Source organism: Myotis brandtii, unplaced genomic scaffold, assembly GCF_000412655.1.
Source record: "Myotis brandtii unplaced genomic scaffold, ASM41265v1 scaffold406, whole genome shotgun sequence".
Classification (NCBI taxonomy): Eukaryota; Metazoa; Chordata; class Mammalia; order Chiroptera; family Vespertilionidae; genus Myotis; species Myotis brandtii.
Window position 1 is genome coordinate 1347584 of NW_005365599.1, and position 20778 is coordinate 1368361.

General features: G+C 40.2%; 1 protein-coding gene across 1 annotated transcript in view; it reads left to right on the forward strand.

Moving 5' to 3' along the window:
* CCDC80 (coiled-coil domain containing 80) overlaps window positions 1-17259 on the forward strand; it is a 36888-nt gene extending 19629 nt beyond the window's left edge. Inside the window, exons 5-9 of the mRNA XM_005873338.2 lie at window positions 3201-3337; window positions 5354-5502; window positions 12959-13062; window positions 15736-15816; window positions 16746-17259. Of these exons, the coding sequence (XP_005873400.1) occupies window positions 3201-3337; window positions 5354-5502; window positions 12959-13062; window positions 15736-15816; window positions 16746-17092 (818 nt within the window). The 3' untranslated portion in view covers window positions 17093-17259. The remainder of the gene's footprint in view (window positions 1-3200; window positions 3338-5353; window positions 5503-12958; window positions 13063-15735; window positions 15817-16745) is intronic.
* Window positions 17260-20778: the final 3519 nt, after the last annotated feature.

The window sequence follows — 20778 nt, forward strand, 5'->3', positions numbered from 1 at the left end:
TAGTATGGGTGTAACTTAGAGCAAGGCAGCTATTTTTTAAGACGAGCACTTTTAGAAGGACTCAGCTATTAACATTCACAGCAGACTTAGTCTGAAAGTAGGATCTGGACTGCACACTACAGCATGCACTACATACTGTTTCTTAGTTTCAACCTCAATAATGTGTCTGGGTTGAAAATGTCCGTATCAGTTATCTAGTGCCACAATAAGGCTACGTAATAAAGACCCACACACCTCACTGGCATACACCATTAAATATTCATTTAGTTACAAGTTTGTAGGGTTTAGCTGACCTGGGCTTGGCTTGGCTAGGCTTGCTTATGTATTTTCAGTCAGCTACAAGTTGGTTAGGTGGTTCTGCTGATCTTGACTGGGCTTGCATAAAGGTTAGGTGTCATGCCAGCTGATCTGGGATAGCCCTTCCTGGGATGAGACCAGAGTAACTTGACTTGACTTATTCTCTAGAAGTCTGGTGTGGATATGTAATCATGGCAATGGTCGAGGCAAGAGCAATTCCAAATGTGCAAACTCACTTCTAGCTTCTATTTGTGTTACTTGTGCTAACAAAGCAAGTCAGATGAGTTCAAAATCAAAAAGCAGGAGAGTTCAGCCCATACACCATAACAGGGAGCTGCAGTTACTGGGCAGAGTGTAGTAGGTACAGGGAGGGGTGGAGAATTGGGACCATTTTTAAAATCTGCTATAATCTCCAGCTTCCTTCTGTCTCAGCCACTCAATGGTTTTTGTGATTTTATCTGTTAGGTAAATGCTAATAGTCTACTTTTTATTCTGATTAGGAACTTGAACTCTGTCCAAGAATACTTATTTCTGAATCCAGCACCCAAAACAGAATCAGTTCAGGACACTAGAGACAAATATTTTGTTTAATGAACAAAAACAAAAATGAATGTGTGTTGGGAATTAAAAGTAGTAATTCCTAAGTTCGAGATAAAATCTGGTTTGTAAAATCTTAGAATCAGAAAAGAAATTGTTAAGGGCATTTTGAAAATCAGTTTTTAAATGATATTTTTCTAGTTATTAATTATTTCTAATCACAAAGTAAAATATGTTCCATGTTAAAATGTAAATAATATAGACATGCATAGAGTAAACAATGAAAGTTTCTACCCTCCCTCTCCCCACTCTCCAGAGGCAACTGTAGGAGCAGAAAAATAATTTTTCTTCTATCCTTCTAAGTTCTTAAGTCCTGATAATCAAAGTAACTAGAGACTGATTAACAGGATAAAATGACCAAACTTATTACTTATGTACATACAAGGGTTCATATGAATACAGGAACCAGGGACAAATTGAGCAGGTGTGGTTTGAGACTTCAAAGTGCAGGAAGGCAATTTACATGAAGATGGTAAAGCAAACTTTTGACAAACAAACTTTTGTTGGGCCAATTTTAACAATGGGACCCAGAAAAGACTGATCAAACAGGCCTAACTAGGTTCCTTCATTTCCATCACACCTAGTTTATATTAAACTATATTTATCTATGATAATATCTCTCTTCCTGGAGCAGGCTCTCTGTCTAAATTCTTCAGGGAGAAGGTAAAAACTTCTTCCTGAGTCTCATTTCTTAAAAATAACCAGCTTAAAATAGTCAATATCCCAAAAAAGGCATATTTTGGGATGACAAATTCGTCTTCTCCTCACAACCATTGTTAACAGCTGTATGTCCAGCTAGACCTTTTCCTGTGCATATTCACATGTGGATGTATTATCTTTTGTCTTGTTTCCTTTCAATGAAGAATAAAGTCATACTATACATTTTATTCTGCAACTAGGTTTTTTTACTCAATGAGGTATACCAATAATAAATAAAAAACAATAACATAAATCTAGCAATTCTTTTACATTGATTTATGTTTTATGAATGAGAGCAAAATGTGCATCTAAAATAGTTTATATGTATGAGGTCTATTGTTTTTCATTTTGTAGACAGTGCTTGGCCCTCATGTAGGTTCCATGCCTTTGAACCACCTCCATGAAGAACTGTTATGATTTGGGAAGGAAAAGAGATTATTTCCTCTCTCATTTTGATCTACTTGGGAGAAATCAAGTTTCTTGTTTATATACTTTCAATGAAACTAATCAAATAAACAAAAGTAATAGTTAAATTATAATTGTCCCTTTAAAAAAATAAATACAAGAGTGATGGTCAATTGTACTCAAGCTATATAATTTCAGTATCTACAAAATTATGGTTGTTTCTACTGCACTACAATTCATTGGGTAGCAATGTTAATAATAACTGATAGATTCTCTTCACTAATATATCTATTAATCACATATTTGTTAAGTTTAATTTTTTACATTTTAAAAAAATACAGGGGATTATTTTGCAGATAAAAATTCTAGTAGAGTTGAAGGAAACACTGTGACTTGTATGGGAGAGAAGAAGTAAATAAAGCTGTCCTATCATTTTCAAAAGGCTTTCCAGACATAGGAGTTGTCATGTTCATACTTCCTATTAACCCAGTGGCACCTTCAGGAACCATTCTGAATTATAATAATTTATTTTTAAGACTTAATATTTGAAAAAAAATAGATAATGGTTAAAACTCCCATAAGTTCAGTAACACTCTTCTTAAAATTATATTCACTTGCAAAATTTGGATTATGAATAGCTTGACTTTTTTCTGGAGCCAAAATGAACTTGATACTAGGTTTGAACATGGACTTTTCCTTTTTCTCTATCGCAATGACATGGTTCACTGATTCCCAAAGTGATTCTATAATAAGAGGGAGAAACAGACCCAGATTTTAGACTTAAATAAATAGCTAAAACTAAAATAAATTTTAAAATTAAATAAAACTTAAAAGTACCTTGTTTACTTCCCTGGTGAGTTAGGGTAATGACTCATTCTGGGTGAGGTGGCAGTCTTCTTGCAGGGATGGCTCAGCAGTCTCTCATTTTGCTCCTAATGATTTACTTTAACCAAGGTGGGCAGAGATGGAGCTTGGTTATCTTTAGAAGAGTGATTTTCAAAATGAATTTATTTATTCATTCATTTCTGTATTTATTTATTCACTTTGTAAACTTTTATTTAAACCAAATGTTAGTCAAATATGTGCAACTAATGAAAGCTGTTCTAATTAACTCTGGATGGAGGCCCAGAGCTTCTACCCATTTGTTCCTATTGATTTCTATCTTGTCACACCATATTTATTTACATTTCCTTTGCTTTAAGATAATGAGAAACCCATGCAAGTGGTGGATGATGAGGACTTGGTAGACCAGCATCTCATCAGCGAGCTGAGGAGAGAGTATGGAATGACCTATGATGACTTCTTCATGGTGCTAACAGACGTGGACCTCAGAGTCAAGGTATGGGTTCCTGATTTGGATAATGTGGAGCCATTCCTTACAACAGCAACTCTGAATTTTTTTGTCACTGAGTCTAATAGATATGAGTGAACACAAATCCTATATAATAAAAGCCTAATATGCTAATTGTCCAGTCGACTAGTGGGCCATTCAACCAATCAAAGCATAATATGCTAATAATATGCTAAGGCTGCTCAACCGCTTGCTATGCTGTGCACTGACCACCTGGAGGAAGATGCTCCAATCAGTAGGTGAGCTTGCTGCTGGAGTTGGGCCGATCAGGACTAAGCGAGATGGGCAGGACACACCCTGGAGCCCTCCCGCAGTCCCTCCCCAGCCCCAATAATGCACTGGTGGGGTCCCTTGGCCTGGCCTGCACCGTGTCACAAGCCGGGACTCCTCAGGGGATGTCAAGAGAGCCGGTTTTGGCCTGATCCCGCAGGCCAGGCTGAGGGACCCCACTGGTGCATGAATTTGTGCACTGGTCCTCTAGTTATTTTATAAATGGGAAAATTGTGATATGGTCCAAATATTCCATGTTGGTCTATAGAATTTGTGTCCAGAAATGTGGTCTCTGAAAAAGACTGGGTTGGATGACCCCCTATGCCCCACTTATTTCACTCAGACTAAATTCTTCTGTAACATCAATGTCTTGCATTCATTAGACACTTGTTGAATAGCCATGGTGTGCCAGGCCCTGGGGATAAAGATAAAGAGTATTTGGCCTCTGCCTTCAAGACAACCAGATTTGACATAGGTCTACTTAGGAAGGACCTACAAGTTTAACTCCTGATCGAATATGGACAAGACAGTCAGATTTTATACCTACTTTGTTCATATGCTTGGGGACAAAGGTTCTGAACTATGAAGAATCATTTTTAAAAATAACAAAAATAGCTAACTTTGTTGAGTGCTTTCCTTATGCCAGGCACTCACCTTAACTATTGATAACCTTTATCTTACATATCTAAGATAAAAAACAAGAATTACTTTTATTTTACAGAGGAATAAACAGAGGTCCAGGTTGGTTAAGTATCTTGCACAAGTCACCCAGTTAGCATTGGACTTCATATCTATACAGACTTGCTCCAGAGCCCACTGTTCTAGCCATTCGAGTGTACTGAGAGTATATCATGCTTATGTGAAAATCATCAGGAAAAAGTCTGCCTGGGCTATCCATACAAATGATTCAACCGGAAGTATTTTTCTGGATCTAGAAAGAGTTCCCTTCATTAATTCTTCTTGTACTTGTGCAGCTGACCTCTAATCTTAGATAATCCCTAAGGTTTCTGCCAGCTTTCACATCCTCTGGTTGACCTAATTTCCCACTGAGAGCCTATGTAGCTACAGGCCATGTCCTTAATGTATGCTGTTTATGCTCAGCCAGCCTCCAAATCCATCTTAGGTTGCTGTTGTAAGTCCAGACAAGAATGATCCAGCAAATTTAATTTCATTATCCTTGAATTGTATCCCAATTCTTTTCTGAGAATACATAAGAAAACGACCTAATTTTAAGTGATGGTCACTCAATAAAATAATCTCTGGGAATCATAAAGAGTCTATGCAGATTCCTAATGGCCAAATAACAGGTCCACTTCTGGTAGACAATTACCCTTATTGCTCAGATAGAATATTCTAACATGTTATTCCATTCCTGCGTTAGATATAGCATTTCTCACTTCCTCGCCAGTTGTGTAGTGAACAGGAACCAGTTTAGTCCCAGAAGTAGGGAAGTGAACTTAGGATATGTGTGGTGAAGGAGGCATGGACCCTTTCCAATAAAAGGAGTGCAGTTGAGAAGCAATCCTCATAAAAGGTAAGCGGCGGTTGTCTCATGGATTCTGAAGTTGATAACATCAACAGAGGTACTATTACAGGAGAGAGTTTCTAAGGCACTGAGCCCTCCAGGCTCTGATTTTTTCAGAATTCCCTTGAGTTCTCCTGGGATCCCTATACTCTGAGCAGAGGAAAGAAACACACTTATACATTATATACTTTCTATTCTTTCTTAAACAGCAATACTATGAGGTGCCTATAGCAATGAAGTCTGTGTTTGATCTGATCGATACTTTCCAGTCCCGAATCAAAGACATGGAAAAACAGAAGAAGGAGGGCATTGTTTGCAAGGAAGACAAGAAGCAGTCACTGGAGAACTTCCTATCCAGGTACATCACCTTTGGAGTCTTCGAGGAGACAGGCGGGAATGTGTTCTGGGTGAGCTAATGAAAACGCCCAGGAAGCACAGAGCAGACGTGTGCAGAGAGCGACCTTCCCTGGTGAAAGGTCTGTCTGCTTCCCAGCCCTCTGGCTACTGGGCTTAGTCTTTGCCTTGTCGGAAGTAGCTCTGGTCACAAGGCTGGCTGGGGTCAGCTGCAAGCTTGAATGTTGATTTAATGGCTTTGGATAAATCTTTTCTGCTCCTTTTTTGGGCACAAAATACAGAATTCTACCCTGTGAGGGTTACTTTATTCAGTCAGTGAATTTGGAGGGCTTTGTATACAACAATTGTATTTTACGTATTTATTTATTAGGCCCCTTCTAGTTTCAAACAGGATTTGGAACACTGTGCTTGATTTTCTGCTTCCTTCCAATTCTGCAGAGAAAACAAAAGCCCTACCAGGACCTCAGAAGGAGCAATCTTTTTGACTCAGCTCCCTGGTTCCCTGGGGAGGGCTGTTTATTGTAAACTGTTGTAGGGAAGCTCTTTTCTGTACACACAGAAAAGAATGTAAAAAAAAAATCTCTTCATGTCGTTCCTTCCCTATCCCTTCCTGCATGTTGGATAAAAATTCTATAGGGCCTTTGGGGCCCTAGGAGGTACAAAGCTGCACCAATTCCACCTACAACAAGTAGGCTCACCCAAACTGAATCGTGTGGCTGAGGGGCTCCTGAAATGGAGCAAGCCTTTGCTTGGAGGCTCGGTGTTAACTGTGTTTCACTCCAGGCAGAACTTCCTAACTTGTATCTATAAAGCACATTCTCCATCAGCAAGTCAGAGAATCAAGAATTCTATGATGTGTAAATGATAATCTGACTTCCTCTAGATTCAGGAAGCGTGGGCCTCTTAGGAGATAACCTGATGAAGTGTAAAGCGCATAGGACTTAACATTCATCTAAGTTTTGGATCTGCAATTTACTAGCTATTTTGCCCCTATGTTTCTTAATTAAAAATCTCTCAGGGACAAATGAGAATAAAGATAGTAAGTAGCCCTACATCTATCCCAAGGTTGCTGTGATCACTTCCTGTATGCTCACCTCTGTGTCAAGCACTTCACCTTCTTTTGTGGGTTTAGTCTTCACAAAGATCCAGGGACCTATATACTATAACTATTGTTATGTTGCAGATTAAACATCATGGAGATTAGGTAACTTTCTCTCATCACTCAGCTAGTGTCAGCTCTAGGACCCGTGGCCCCGGGATAACCTGGCTACCAAAGTCCATATTCTTATCCGATAGTCCTTTTGGAAATATGAAATGAATGATTTTTAGTCTTGAACCCAGAGGCCCAGAGTTTGAAGTGAAAGAAGATCATCCTAAAACCCCAGGATTTCAAAGCTAAAAGGAATCTGAGGTTCTTCCTTCACCCAGATTTTCAGTGCAGTGCAAGGACGTGGAATAGAGATGGCAAGTGCATGCCTCCACAGGACCAGACACTCAATTCAGCCTTAATGCCACTCTCTCGGCTGAGAAAAGGCTCTAGGAATCCACAGGCAAATGGCTTCTTGTTCAGTCCTGGGGCCACTAAAACATCAACTTCTGATCCCAGGTCATCCCTGTAGATGGCAGTGACTTAGAAGAAGAAGAATAAGAGCTTATGGTTGTTCTCAAGGAGTTTTTTTAAAAAGTATATTTTCCTTTTCTTTCCATTTCTCCTTCCTTCTTTCCTTCTTTCCTTGTAGAAAAGATTCTTTAAAAGTTTGCTTTTAATCTTAGTTCTCCCTTAAACATTTAAGTTAGACTTTTAAGTCTTATATTCTATATATATAAAAGCCAAATATGCAAATTGTCCCCTCGGGAGTTCGACCGGGAGACCAGGAGTTTGGCCGGGAGACTGGGAGTTCAATCACTCACTATGACGTGTGCTGACCACCAGGGGGCGGTGTGGAATGATGGAAGGCCTCAGCTGGCAGCCAGAAGGCCCTGATCATGGAAGGCCCCAGCTGGCAGCCAGAAGGTCCTGATTGGCCCTGATCACTGGCCAGGCTTAGGACTCTACCTGTGTACAAATTTCGTGCATTGGGCATCTAGTTCTATTTATAACTTAGGAAATTTTACCTACAGTTTTAAGGGGCTTTGATAATATTTGACCTTGCTTAAAAACTCAGTTATTAAACAACTTCATTATTTCAGATATTCCACATTTATTATATTTATTTTAATTACTTGAAATAAACAAAGAATTTCAGAGAACTTAAATGACCCATAAGTTTAATAAGTTAATCTTGTAAACAAAGTGAATCTAAAGTTCTCTCATATGTTCCAATAACTGTGTACACTTAGTGAGATTTTCACTTAAAACCATACATTTACAACTATTACTCAATTACACATTCTACTTTTGAATTTTAAGGATGTCATTTTATTAAGTCAAATTATCTTAAGTTTTACAAGAACATAAATTATATAAAGAAAACCAGGATCTTCTTAGAAATATACATTATTTTATTACTTTGATTCTTTGAAAACATTCTCTTTTTAATTCTAAATCAGGACTAAAAGACGCATACTTTCTGAACCATCCTAGTAAACTCAGGTTGCCCAACCTCTAGAACAGACAGTTATCACAGATGTTATTTATAACCAAGGATTTGGGCCAGCCATGACACTATCAGCTGCAGATATCATGAGGTCTTCTTCTTACCATCCCCAGGCAGAATGTTTTTTTTATAATCACTATGTAATGGGTTTTAAACCTGAAAAGGAAATCTGACATTATCTCAATTTTTTTCACTCACAATCTTGCAATGCTCATCCACATTGGTCACCTATTTGAATTAGTTTTGTCTTTGATTCTTAAGACTTATACATACATTTTGTATCTAAAGTCTTTTGAGCTGGATGGGGTCCTACAGTATGTAATTATATTTTCTTTATAATGTAAGAGCCCCTGTGGGCTCTTATATTTATTACTATTTCAGGAACGTACATTTCTTATGGATATTCAGAATGATATATGATCATAATTTGAATATTCTATGGGTGTACATGACTGTGGTCACAACTTAGAAATCACTGTGCTGATCATTATCATTGGTCTTAAAAATTAAAGTCCAATAGTCTATTACTTAAAGGCATGAGAAAGACAGCCCAGAGTTTAATTTCTGGTTTCTCCACTTATTAGTTGGGTGATCTTGGGCTGATTATTTAACCTCTTGTGTTTTAGTTTTCTCATTTAAAAATGAGGGTAATAAGTGTATCTATTCTTAAGGTTGTTATAAAAGGTAAAATCAATACTAAAGGTAATGATGGCCCAGAATCTAGCACAAAGTGAACAATCAATAAATGCAAGCTATTAGTAGTATTAGGACCAGTTAATTAACTCCTAGTAAGAGAATTTTGTCATCAAGAGAGAGGTGAGGAGAGGTGAGAAAAGGAGACTTAGCAAATACCTCAGTATTAAAACCCAGGCGAAGAGAACTGAAAAAAAAAAATTTTAAACTAAAAGTTATATAAATAAATCAGTATCCAAATGGGAATTTTCCTTCAGATTTGCTGAGTTGTTGGTGGGTCTATAAAGCCTGGTTTCAGCTGACCAGACTCTAAGCCAGTCTAACCTTTAGCGACACTAATTTTGTTCAGTCTATAATTACTTTTCTCTGACACAGAAGCCCCAAAGAGTAGGCAAATGCACACTAATTTTGGTTAAGAGAAGCAAACACATCCATAGCTCATATAATTTTATTTACTGAGAAGCTAAAGTGACAGAAAAAACAAGTTGTCCAGAATAAGGATCTGGATCACGCACACACATCTTTTGTTACATCCTATGGGCGCTATTTCCTTCAGTGTCGAGTTGGGGGCTTTTATCTTCCTGTGAAGGGCTGTGGGAGAAGAAAAATCATTCCTTAGGGGAAATGACCTTCTCTTGGTGTGTCTGGGACACGGAGTCTCAGACCCCATCCCTCTGCAATCAGGACAGCCGACAGCAGTGCACACAGGTAAACAAGTCAAAATATACCTCACCCAAAATAGCTCCCTGCAGGACACCTTAGGCTCTGTGTGAGGCCAGGGTGGCTGGCCTGGTTTGGATGCTGGCTGAGGGGTCGGGGCGCAGCGCTGATCTGGCATGTCTCCTAAGGAAGCAGGGAGTGTGCAGGAGACCGTGTTTGTGATCCGACAGCAGTCACTGGTCCTTTTCCCAGGAAACCTTGGGCCGTCTCAGATGCTCCTCTCTGCTCTTCCATGCCAAACACATTCATCTCCCTATCCTCAGTGGAGATTTTAGTTTTTCTTTCCCTTTGAAGAAAAACAAGCAAAGGAAGCGAATGTAATGTCACAGCAAGCAATTCTTGGCGAGCCTTGCTCCAGGCATCTATTCAGAGGTTGTATTTCATCAGACTATCATTTTCTCTCATTCACCCAAACCACTATTCCCCCAAGAGGCCATTTTCTTTGGGTTGAAAACTCTCATGTTCACTCTGAGGCTAGAAGGGGCACAGGGAGAGAAGCAATGAATAAAATAAGCTGGCTTCCAGCTCCGTGAGTACACTCACAGCCCACAGTTGCCTACACTGGAGGCAGAAAGCAAAACCCCTTCTCCGGTGAAGGCGGAATTTGAGACAACTCCGTACTGTTGCCGCTTGGCTGCATACGCTCTGCTCACGCTCTCTCCCTCCTCCCCTCTCAGGGACCCTGGCAGCACCAGCCAAGCATCAGGATCACTGACGGTGGTAGGTGAGGGATACCAAGGCCTGGGAGCCAGATAAATCTGTATTTTGCTACCACCTCTTAGATTTACTAGCTAGGCAAGTTACTTCACTTCTCTAAGCTTCATTTTGTCATCTATAAAATGGAGACAATACATGGTGTGCTCACTGACTAACGAGGAACACATATGGTGTAGATGCAAGTGAGCTGTAAAATGATACAAACACAAGGGTTAGATCCTTATCGTATGGCAGTGTGATAGACAATGTCCAAGGCCTGTTAATGGACACACTTTGACATATAGGAGCTGCAGGTGAAGACACCATCTATATCCATGTCATCACATGGGCAACTTACATTCCTGAGCTCTGGTTTAGTTCTTATAACACCTCTTTGAAGTAGATGCTATTTTTGATTCTAGAGATAAGGAAAAACTGAGACTCAGATGAATTGAGAGATGTGCTTCAGGAACCCCAAAAGTAGCAGTGACAAAGGTTTCCTGGCTTTTCCCACTATCTACTGTGTTGGAGCTATAATAGCAAAAACAAGTTTACTATCATAATATATAAAGAGCCAGGATCTGTCACAACCTAAACATCTGGACAGACGACTGAACACCAGACTAGGGTCCCGGCTGGCACGGCGGGAGTCAGTCCTGGGTCCAGGATGCTTGTGGCGCGGAAGCAGGAGGGAGCTGTGGGCCCTGGCCACCCACAGTGTGGCAGTGTGAGGGAGCTGTGGGAACGTAGCCATGCTGCCATTAGACTGGCCTCTGGGTCCCTCCCCCCACCCGCAGGCTCTGGGGAACCAGAGCCATGCTGCCATCAGACTGGTCTCTTGTTCCCTACCCCCGGTCCTCAGGCTCTGGGAACCGGAGCCATGCTGTGATCGGATTGACCTCTTTTTCTTTTTTTTAAAATATATTTTATTGATTTTTTACAGAGAGGAAGGGAGAGAGATAGAGAGTTAGAAACATCGATGAGAGAGAACCAATGATCAGCTGCCTCCTGCACATCTCCTACGGGGGATGTGCCCGCAACCCAGGTACATGCCCTTGACCAGAATCGAACCTGGGACCCTTCAGTCCGCAGGCCGATGCTCTATCCACTGAGCCAAACCGGTTTCGGCCGGATTGACCTTTTGGTCCCTTCCGCCACCCGCAGGCTCTAGGGAGCCAGAGCTATGCTGTGATCTGGGAATCTTGGTCCCTCCCCCCACCTGCAGACTCCGGGGAACTGGAGCCATGCTGTGATGGGACTGGACCCTACCTGAGGGGTCCCAGATTGTGAGAGCGTGCAGGCTGGGCTGAGAGACGCCCCCCTGAGTGCACGAATTTTCATGCACCGTGCCTCTAGTCCTATATACTAAAAGGGTAATATGCAAATTGACCCTAACAGCAGAATGACCAGGAATGACTGGTCGCTATAACACACACTGACCACCAGGGGGCAGAAGCTCAACACAGTTGCTGCCCCTTCATGGTCAGTGCACTTTCACAGGGGGAGCGCCGCTAAGTCAAAGCCGGCTCATGGCTGGCCAGTGCAGCGGCGGTGGCGGGAGCCTCTCCCGCCTCAGCTGCAGCACTAAGGGTGTCTGACTAATGGCTTAGGCCCACTCCCTGGGGGAAGCGGGCCTAAGCTGTTAGTCGGACATCCCCCAAGGGCTCCCGGGCTGCCAGAGGTATGTCTGTCTGTCAGTCAAACATCCCCTGAGGGGCCCCGGACTGCAAGAGGTTGCAGGCCAGGCTGAGGGACCCCTCGAGTGCACTAATTTTCATGCCTCTAGTATATTCTAAAATCCTATGGCTATAGGTTAAGTTCCATTCTAGTTCATAGGGGTATTTTATAAGTGTTGGTTCTTACTAATGGGATAGGGTACATTTTAGAACTGTGCTTGCTTCTGGAGAAACCATTAGATACTGAGGAAGGTAAATAAAGCTTTGTTTTGCCAGGAATCCTCCTTGACCCTTTGAGCCACTTCCCCATTTTCCTTCTTCCTGTCACCTACTTAAAATTCAGTTCTCTTTTCCTATTCTATTTCCCATTCATATAATTATTTCTTAACCTGCTCCAAGCCCTAGGGAACTCTACTTGAACTTGAATTTTCCTCAGTCCCCTTCTGATTCCTTTCTAAAAAAATAGTTACTATTGAGAGTATTACAGATGTCCCAATTTTCCCCCATTGCCCCCCTCTACTCAGTTCCCGCCCCACCCTAATCCTTCATCACCCTGTTCTCTGTGTCCATGGGTAATGTATATATGCAATGTAAGGTCTTTGACTAATCTCTCCCCGCTCCCCTTCCCTGCTTCCCTCTGAGATTCATCAGTCTGTTCCAAGTTTCCATGCCACTGGTCCTATTTTATTTGTCAGCTTATTTTGTTCATTGGATTCCACATAGAAATGAGATCAGATTCCTTATTTCTGTTGCTACAATAGGACATACAATTTTGGCCAGTCCTCATTGCATCTGAGAGCTGTGTCTCTTCCTGAGTGACTTCATCAGACATAGTGGCCAAACTCATGCCTGACATACCATGCAAATGCCACAGTAAGCAGACTGTGAAGTTACAACAGAAAAAGTGCAAGAATGTGCAAATGCAGTTTAATGGCTTTGAAGAGCTATGAGGTGTTTCTGAGTCAGTGCTTTTTATTCTGGGCATAGGAAAATACCAACAGCCAAAGTGACCCTGCTTCCTTACACTATAGCCTCTATTGTTCGAAGCAGTCATTGTGGCCTCCTGCTTCTTTTCCAGATTCCGATGGAGGAGGCGGTTGCTGGTGATCTCTGCTCCTAATGATGAAGACTGGGCCTATTCACAGCAGCTCTCGGCCCTCAGTGGTCAGGCATGCAATTTTGGTGAGTGGGAAGCCTCGTCATCTCTGCCTTCCCACACCACTCTCTTCCTGCTCAACTCCAAAATGAAACATAGAAGCTTAGCTCATTCAAATGTCCCCCAGTCCAGACTGTAGATTCCCAGACACTTACTCAGTTATATTGAGTATAAAGTTGCTTTCAGACTGGAGCCTTAGTCAACTGGGATCTATTTTTTCTCTCTCAATATTCTCTCCTCTCAGGTTCTTCATTAAAGTGTTTGAAAATACCTGCTGCTTTACTTTCAGTGATCTGTATTATGTCATATATATGTCTCAAGACCATATCTATCATCATTTACCTAAGTTATGATACTCATCAATTGCTTAGGTAATTCTGGATACTTCACAAATTCCATGTCTTTTGTACAACAGGAATGGTGTTGGGAATGAATGTATTAATTGAAGCACATCATACTAATTTGCCATTCCTTTAAAAGGGCACCAAGAGATCTGTTAAACAGAACCTTATTTTTAAGACAAGCAGGTAATAGAGAACTTTTTTTTTGTAGTGAATTGCCCAGTGTTTTGAAAATTAATGCGCATGTGTGTGTTTTACCAAACATTGTTATTCTAGTGATCTGATACAGCTAATATCATTTTGAATGTGGATATTTAGAAAGGAAAATGCATAGTACATAGAACCACGGAGGTAATGGCAATTCCAAAAGTGGAAATCACAACTGAAGGCTCATTTAAGATATACCTCTGCAGAGGAAGAGTTTTTGAGAGTTCTGGGTGTGGGGAAGTAGCAGGAGCCACTGTTTTAAAAAAATTATTATTGGAATCAGCATTATTTTTAGTCTTCTGTTAGGAAGGGAAATCATTTGTTATACAACTGTACTTGATTTATTAAAGGGGCAGGGGTGAATTTTATAAAGCACTAACAGAGCCTGGATCCTTGCTGTGTACCAGTTAACTGTAAATTAACTAGTAACTATAAATACATTTCAGTTTTTATTTATGCTCCTATTATCATGGTTAAAATTTAAGACTTTATATCAACATATTTAAGATTTGATTGTGACACTATTCTTAAGCATATTTTAAATTATTTATAGTTACCACTGGTGCTAGAAAACAGAAGTTCCTAGAGTAGTTAATGACCCTTCACAATAAGGATATAAATAAAATCATGACTTGTTAATTTTCTAAAGACATCTTTGCTGCAGCTATTAGGTGATGGGTTTTTTTGTTTGTTTGTTTTGTTTGTTTGTTTTTTTGTTAATCCTCCACCCTAGGATATATATATATTTAAATATATGCCTCCTGCACACCTCCTACTAGGGATGTGCCCGCAACCAAAGCACATGCCCTTGACCTGAATCGAACCTGGGACCTTTCAGTCCACAGGCCGGTGCTCTATCCACTGAGCCTAACTGGTTAGGGCCCTAGGATATTTTCCATTGATTTTTAGAGAGTGAAAGGGAGCAGAAGAGAGAGAGAGAAACATTGATGTGTGAGAGATAAATCAATTGATTGCCTCCTGCATGCGCCCTGACCAGGTAGCGCCAGGGATGGAGCCTGCAACCAAGGTACGTGCCCTTGAATGAAATCGAACCCAGGACCCTTCAGTCTGAAGGCCAATGCTCTATCCACTGAGCCAAACTGGCTGGTGTTTTTAACCTCTGCACATAGAGCCTAAGTCACATTACTGTAGGCAAACTCTTGTTTACAATATACAGGAAATGTGAACAACTCATGTGTTTCAGGAATAAATTCATGATCTTCCCTTCTGGAAACACAAGTCAACAACACGTAGAACAGAATGTTTTACTTTTCTGAGGAGAGTAAAGACCACAAAAACTTTTTTGAAATAATACTTTGCTTTAAGCTCCTTCTTAAAAGAGACCTCCCAAAGCTGCTTTCAGTTTTCTCCCCTGGACAATAAACACCGACAGTACTCATATTATTAGCCCCAGGTTATTACCCTGACTAGGCTGGAATCTTGTCTAAGCCATGAGATCTTGAGAGAATGAATTGGCAGCCGCCTGGCCCTCCTGTTTCTTTCTCCCGAGTCCCTCCATGTGTGCTTCATCTTCAAAAGAATTCCAGTGAGCTGCCAAGGCATGACCTCTCCTTCCTGAAACTTTAGCTGAGGGTGGGAAGCAGGCTGTGCTTGCCTAAGTGTGACCTACCCTTTGAATCCTCTAAATAAGTGATACGAACCTGCCTTTTAAGCCACAAACTTTATTCGGGGAAGCCAGAATTATTTCTTTAACAATCACAATGGATAAGGTCTCCAGTCTTTTTTTTCTGAAAGCAATCCATGTAAGTTTATGTGACTTTTTTTCAGAACACTAATCAGTTTAGATTATCTTAGATATTTTAATGTTCTGATGACTTCATTTTCGTTTTGTCATTTAATAAAGTCAGAGTCACAGTTTTAGAGCAAATTCTTCTATTTTAATATAAAAAAACCAACACCCCCCCAAAGCAAACAACATCTGATGCTGTTAATTCTCAAAAATCTACAATTGTAGAAGTATTTAAGTATTTTCTTATGGAATAATTTAAAAATAGATTATTCTACCTAATCAGGTTATGTTCTATATTCTTTTTAAACTTAGAGATTTTAATGGTCAGACACCAGTGTTTGGAATTAAAAGATGATTTAGAGTCCTTTTCCCTAATTCTATGGCTTTCTTTTTTCTCTTAGGTCTGCGCCACATAACCATTCTGAAGCTTTTAGGCACTGGAGAGGAAATTGGGGGCGTCTTAGAACTATTCCCGATTAATGGTATAGTGTTGTTTTTTTATAACAATTAAATTATATTGAATTTTATGCAAACAGTGCACATAAGGGTGTGTGTGTGTGTGTGTGTGTGTACGCGTATGTGCGCGTGCGTGCCCACACAGTGTGTGTGTAGAAGAAGGGGAAGTGGAGTGAAAAAACTAACATTGTTTTCAATGTAAAATTACTCATAAATGATAGTAAAACTATTTACTTTATTAACTAGTAATATTTGACTGGTTTACAAAGCATTTTCATCTATGTTATCTCATTTAATCCTCCCAATGGTACTGTGAGGCCCATAGGTTATATCTTATTGATTCTCTTTCAACAGATGAAGACATATACTAAAAGGCTCCCAGAAGCTGAAAGAAAATGACTAGCGACTAAAGATTTCAGAAGGCATATCCAGTCCTTCCTTCCAAGATCATGCTCTTTACACGAGAAAATGTGTATGAAATCCAGGCACAATGCTGGACAGTGTCAATCACAATAGTTCAAATACATTTACCCAATGCTTACATGATTGGTGTTTTTCACCTTTGACAATAAAATAAGCTTTTTAAAAATACAGACAACAGCATCAAAAGAAAAACTATAATTGCAAAGAACTAACTGAGCTAATTGGAAATAAACTTAGAAATGCAAACAATATAATCTTCGTTAATCACAAATCTTAAATAAATTGATCTTGCAAGGATTAAATTAAGAGACTGGTTTTATATTTTTAACATTCCTGTAAAGGGGACATCATGTGCACAGCAGGGACATTTAATTTTTAGTAGGAAAAAACCCCAGCAAACTTCTTTAATTGAATCTTGAGCTAAAGAGAATAGATCATGGGTCCCCTCTTCATTCTCACTGTGATTTCTTCTCACTTTGTTTTCCTGAGTGCTCTCTTTAATCCACTAATAATTTTTCTAATTCTATTCTAGGGAGCTCTGTTGTTGAGCGAGAAGACGTACCAGCCCATTTGGTGAAAGACATACGTAACTATTTTCAAGTGAGCCCTGAATACTTCTCCATGCTTCTAGTTGGAAAAGATGGAAATGTAAAATCCTGGTATCCTTCCCCAATGTGGTCCATGGTGATCGTGTATGATTTAATTGATTCGATGCAACTCCGGAGACAGGAAATGGCCATTCAGCAGTCACTGGGGATGCGCTGCCCGGAAGATGAGTATGCAGGCTACGGTTACCATAGTTACCACCAAGGATACCAGGATGGTTACCAGGACGACTACCGTCACCATGAGAGTTACCACCATGGATACCCTTATTGAACAGAAATATGTAACCTTAGCCCCAGTCAGTTTCCCCTTCATCTGTTAAAACCACATGTGGCCAGCTACGTAAAGGAATTCTGCCTACATTCCACACTGCCCACTACATTCCCTTCCTTTTTCTTTCTGTGTTCTTCCAAGATTAAATAATAGCAAACCTTGGTCTACTCATGAGTTGTTATTGAAGCCTTAAGTCATAAAGACATTTGAAATAAGTATTTGTTTCTCTAACTGGAGGGGATCTGGTGCTGAATAATGGTTACTGAAAATGGGTATTTTACTTCTCTTACATGATGGACATGATTTGGAATACAAAATTCTATAGAATAAGTATTTATGCCTGTCTTCTACTTTTTTAGTATTCATTGGTAAGTGAAAACTATGATCAAGAAAATTAAAGATCACAGCACATATTTTCAGGACACATCTGAACAACTGGGGCAGACAGAAGGGATAGTTTCTTAACCTTTTTTGAAATCTCCATCTAGAAATGATTAAGATGGCTCTGCTTTCTTCATGGTGTTATTTTCTTTCATGAAGCCTGATCCCACAGGGGTCCTTTGATACTGGCTACCAAACCAGAGAAGGCACCTAAACCAGCCTTCCTATTATTGCCACTTCCCACTCTGTTGACGTCATCTTGAGTGTGAGATGGAGCAGGGACGAGGAATCCTTAAATCAGCAGCGGACTCTGACCCTGCTGCTAGAGGGGACACTGACAGAGTTCCAGCAGGTACCATGGACTCCCTGGCATGGAACACCTTGACCCCTCACCGTTGACCCCTGTACTTACTTGCTAATGAGCCTGTTTCCGCACAGGACCTTGTAAAATAAAATTACAAAGAAGGAGATTCTATCCAGGAGTTCTTTTGTGCTGTCAAAGGCAAATGTTACTATATCACAGTGGATAATATTGTAGCTGGAGAACAAAAATATAATCCTTTTCTTTGAAAAATAACATTTGTTTTTTACATATGACACATAAACTAAATACTTTCCTTTCCCCCTTCCTTCCTTGTTTCCTACTTTTCTTTTTACAAAAAACACACACATACTATTACCAACTAATATCTATGAGCTGGCTTTGAGGCAGTCAGTCAGATTCCCAGGCTGACAGTGCCAGCCTCTATCAATAATGAGATGCTTATTTTTTGTCACTGCTAATAATAACTAATTCTCCAAATAATGTTTGTGTTGGTTATTAACTCTAATGAGCAAAGATATTGATAACTGCATTTCGAGGCACATGTGAATGTTCCCTATTAACTCATCTGTGCCTATTTGTACAAATCTGTCTTCACATCATCTGAACTTTGTTACAATTACGGTAAAAATGGAAATTGTGACTACATGAGTTTGAGAAAATCTCTTGTTTTGCCCCTCATTCTCCATGAAGACCATTCATTCTTACCTGTTATACAGGCAACTGAGGTCCAGAAAGTTCAAGTGACTTTAGAACACAGTTCTCTTATTCTGTAAATTATGCTCCCACCACACTCCTCTCACATGGTGAAGAGCTTTCCTCCTCCCTCCTTCCAGAACAGCCTGTGCCAGCTGCTAGAGACGTGCAAGGGAAAAAGCCAGGTTGACGTATGTTACTCTTAAATTTATGCCAAGATGAAGCACAGCTTAAAATTGCCAATAAAAATGAATTTCTTTACCATCGCTTCTGAAATAATGTAGGGACAATGCTTAAGAGGCCCATATAGTCTCAGTTTTAGGAAATATGATAATGAGGGAGTTTCATCTCCCAAAGAAATGAATTTAGATAGAAATAGAAAACTTACTTCTAAAATAATATCAAATAAGGTTGTAGATCCTACAATCAAAGAACAACAACCATTTTTTCATAAGCTCAGATTACTTTTTCAATCCTTCTTCTGATTTTGGTTGCAGCCTGAGATTAGTATTAGCAAGGTGTCTGACTCTCCTTTCTCTAATGAGAGGGGCCTAAAAATTATGGGTCATCACTTGGAGCACTGTAGAATTAGCCACAGCTCAGCAAAAACCCTGAAATACCTTCAGAGGAAAGTGCTATTGGTAAAAGTCCTCAAATTCTACAAACTGGTAAAATACAAAGTATTCTCCAGCAGATAAGAAAATTGGATATTTAGATAACATGAATCTCTCTGTCTTCTGGGGGTATAGATCACAGAGTTTGAAATCTGGGTATTGTTTTTCTGTAAAAGTATTTCTTTCAAAACTAGAGCAACAGAAAAAATGATAAGGATCAAAAATTATCATTTTTTTTAGAAAGACTGTGGAATTATGGTATTTAAAAAGAAAAGCACCTGGTTGAGTTAGGGAAATCTGGATGATCCTGAAAAGGACACAGCCTTGCCAAAGTCACTGGTTGTCACAGTTCCCTTCCACGAATTTCAATAGTTGTTTTTTTACCAGAGGAATCCCGGGCTCTGAGGTGAATATTAATTCAGCAGAGTTCCTTCCCCTGCTACAGAGGCAGGCTGGTGAGGTGCAGTGAAGTCCGTGGCACCCTAATGATCTCATTTTCTGGAGGTTAGCTAATAATGAAACTCACACCTTCTCAACTTTTAGAGCATCGAGAATAAAAATAGCTCAAGACCAGAGAGGATGGTAACCTCAGTGGGCCCGGATTGTTGATCTCAGGACTCAGTCATGTATGGAGATTACAGATAGAGAGGCCTCTTGAAAAGAAACGTTGTCCATTGCTCTGCCACCACAAATTCTTCTTTCCCTGTTGATTGCTTTCCTTTTTTCCTCTCTCCTTCTTGGTTGCTCTTTACTTAATGGGTTGGGGTGTGCAGAGAGTGCGGTGTAGTTGATGAATATTCTTAGCTTCATGGCAAAAATGAAGCACAGTTAAAATGCTAACTACTTCTCTTCAGTTCTCTCAGAGTTGGTGCAAAGCTCCCAATGCCAGACTTTCTCTGAGTTTTGTACATGTGATCATGAGCTCAAGAATCAAGGTTATGGAGGTGTTTTGTGTTGTTCTCAGCCTATGATAGTGCTGCTGTCAGCTAGGAATGCCTGAGGCACTCACCTGGATCCATACTGCGGTGGCAGCCCCCACAGATATTTCCCTGAGCAGAGCCAATGTTGTGGCCTTGTCCTTATTATGATTGCAAGATGCACTTCAGCAACACCCTCAGGGAGTTTTGAAAAAAGCTAGTTTACTACAGGTCCTGGAACTAGGTCACAGGAAGAATGGGAACCAGAGGTTTTGAATTTATTGGGGTCAAAGATAGGGTTTCATGGGTTCACACCTTATTGGTGAATTTAAAACGTAAGAGCAGAAGTTAAAGTGCAGGAAGAAAAAAGCAGGGTGACTCAAGTGATCAGTTATCTAGGTCATCATGGGCTTTCTACAAGGGGGACTTCAGCCCTGGCCAGGGGACTCAGTTAGTTGGAGTGTTTTCCTGTACACCAAAAGGTGGTGGGCTCCATCCTGGTTGGGACCCATACAGGAGGCAAAGGATCGATGTTTCTCTCTTACTAGTACTACATTGATGTTTCTCTCTTGCCACCTTTCTCTCTGAAATCAATACTAAAAAAAAAAAAATCCTTGGATATTTTTTTAATTAAATCTTTATTGTTCAGATTATTACATCTGTTCCTCTTTTTTCCCACCATAACTCCCCTCCACCCAGTTCCCACCCCACCCTCAGCCCTCACTCCCCACCCACTGTCCTCATCCATAGGTGCAC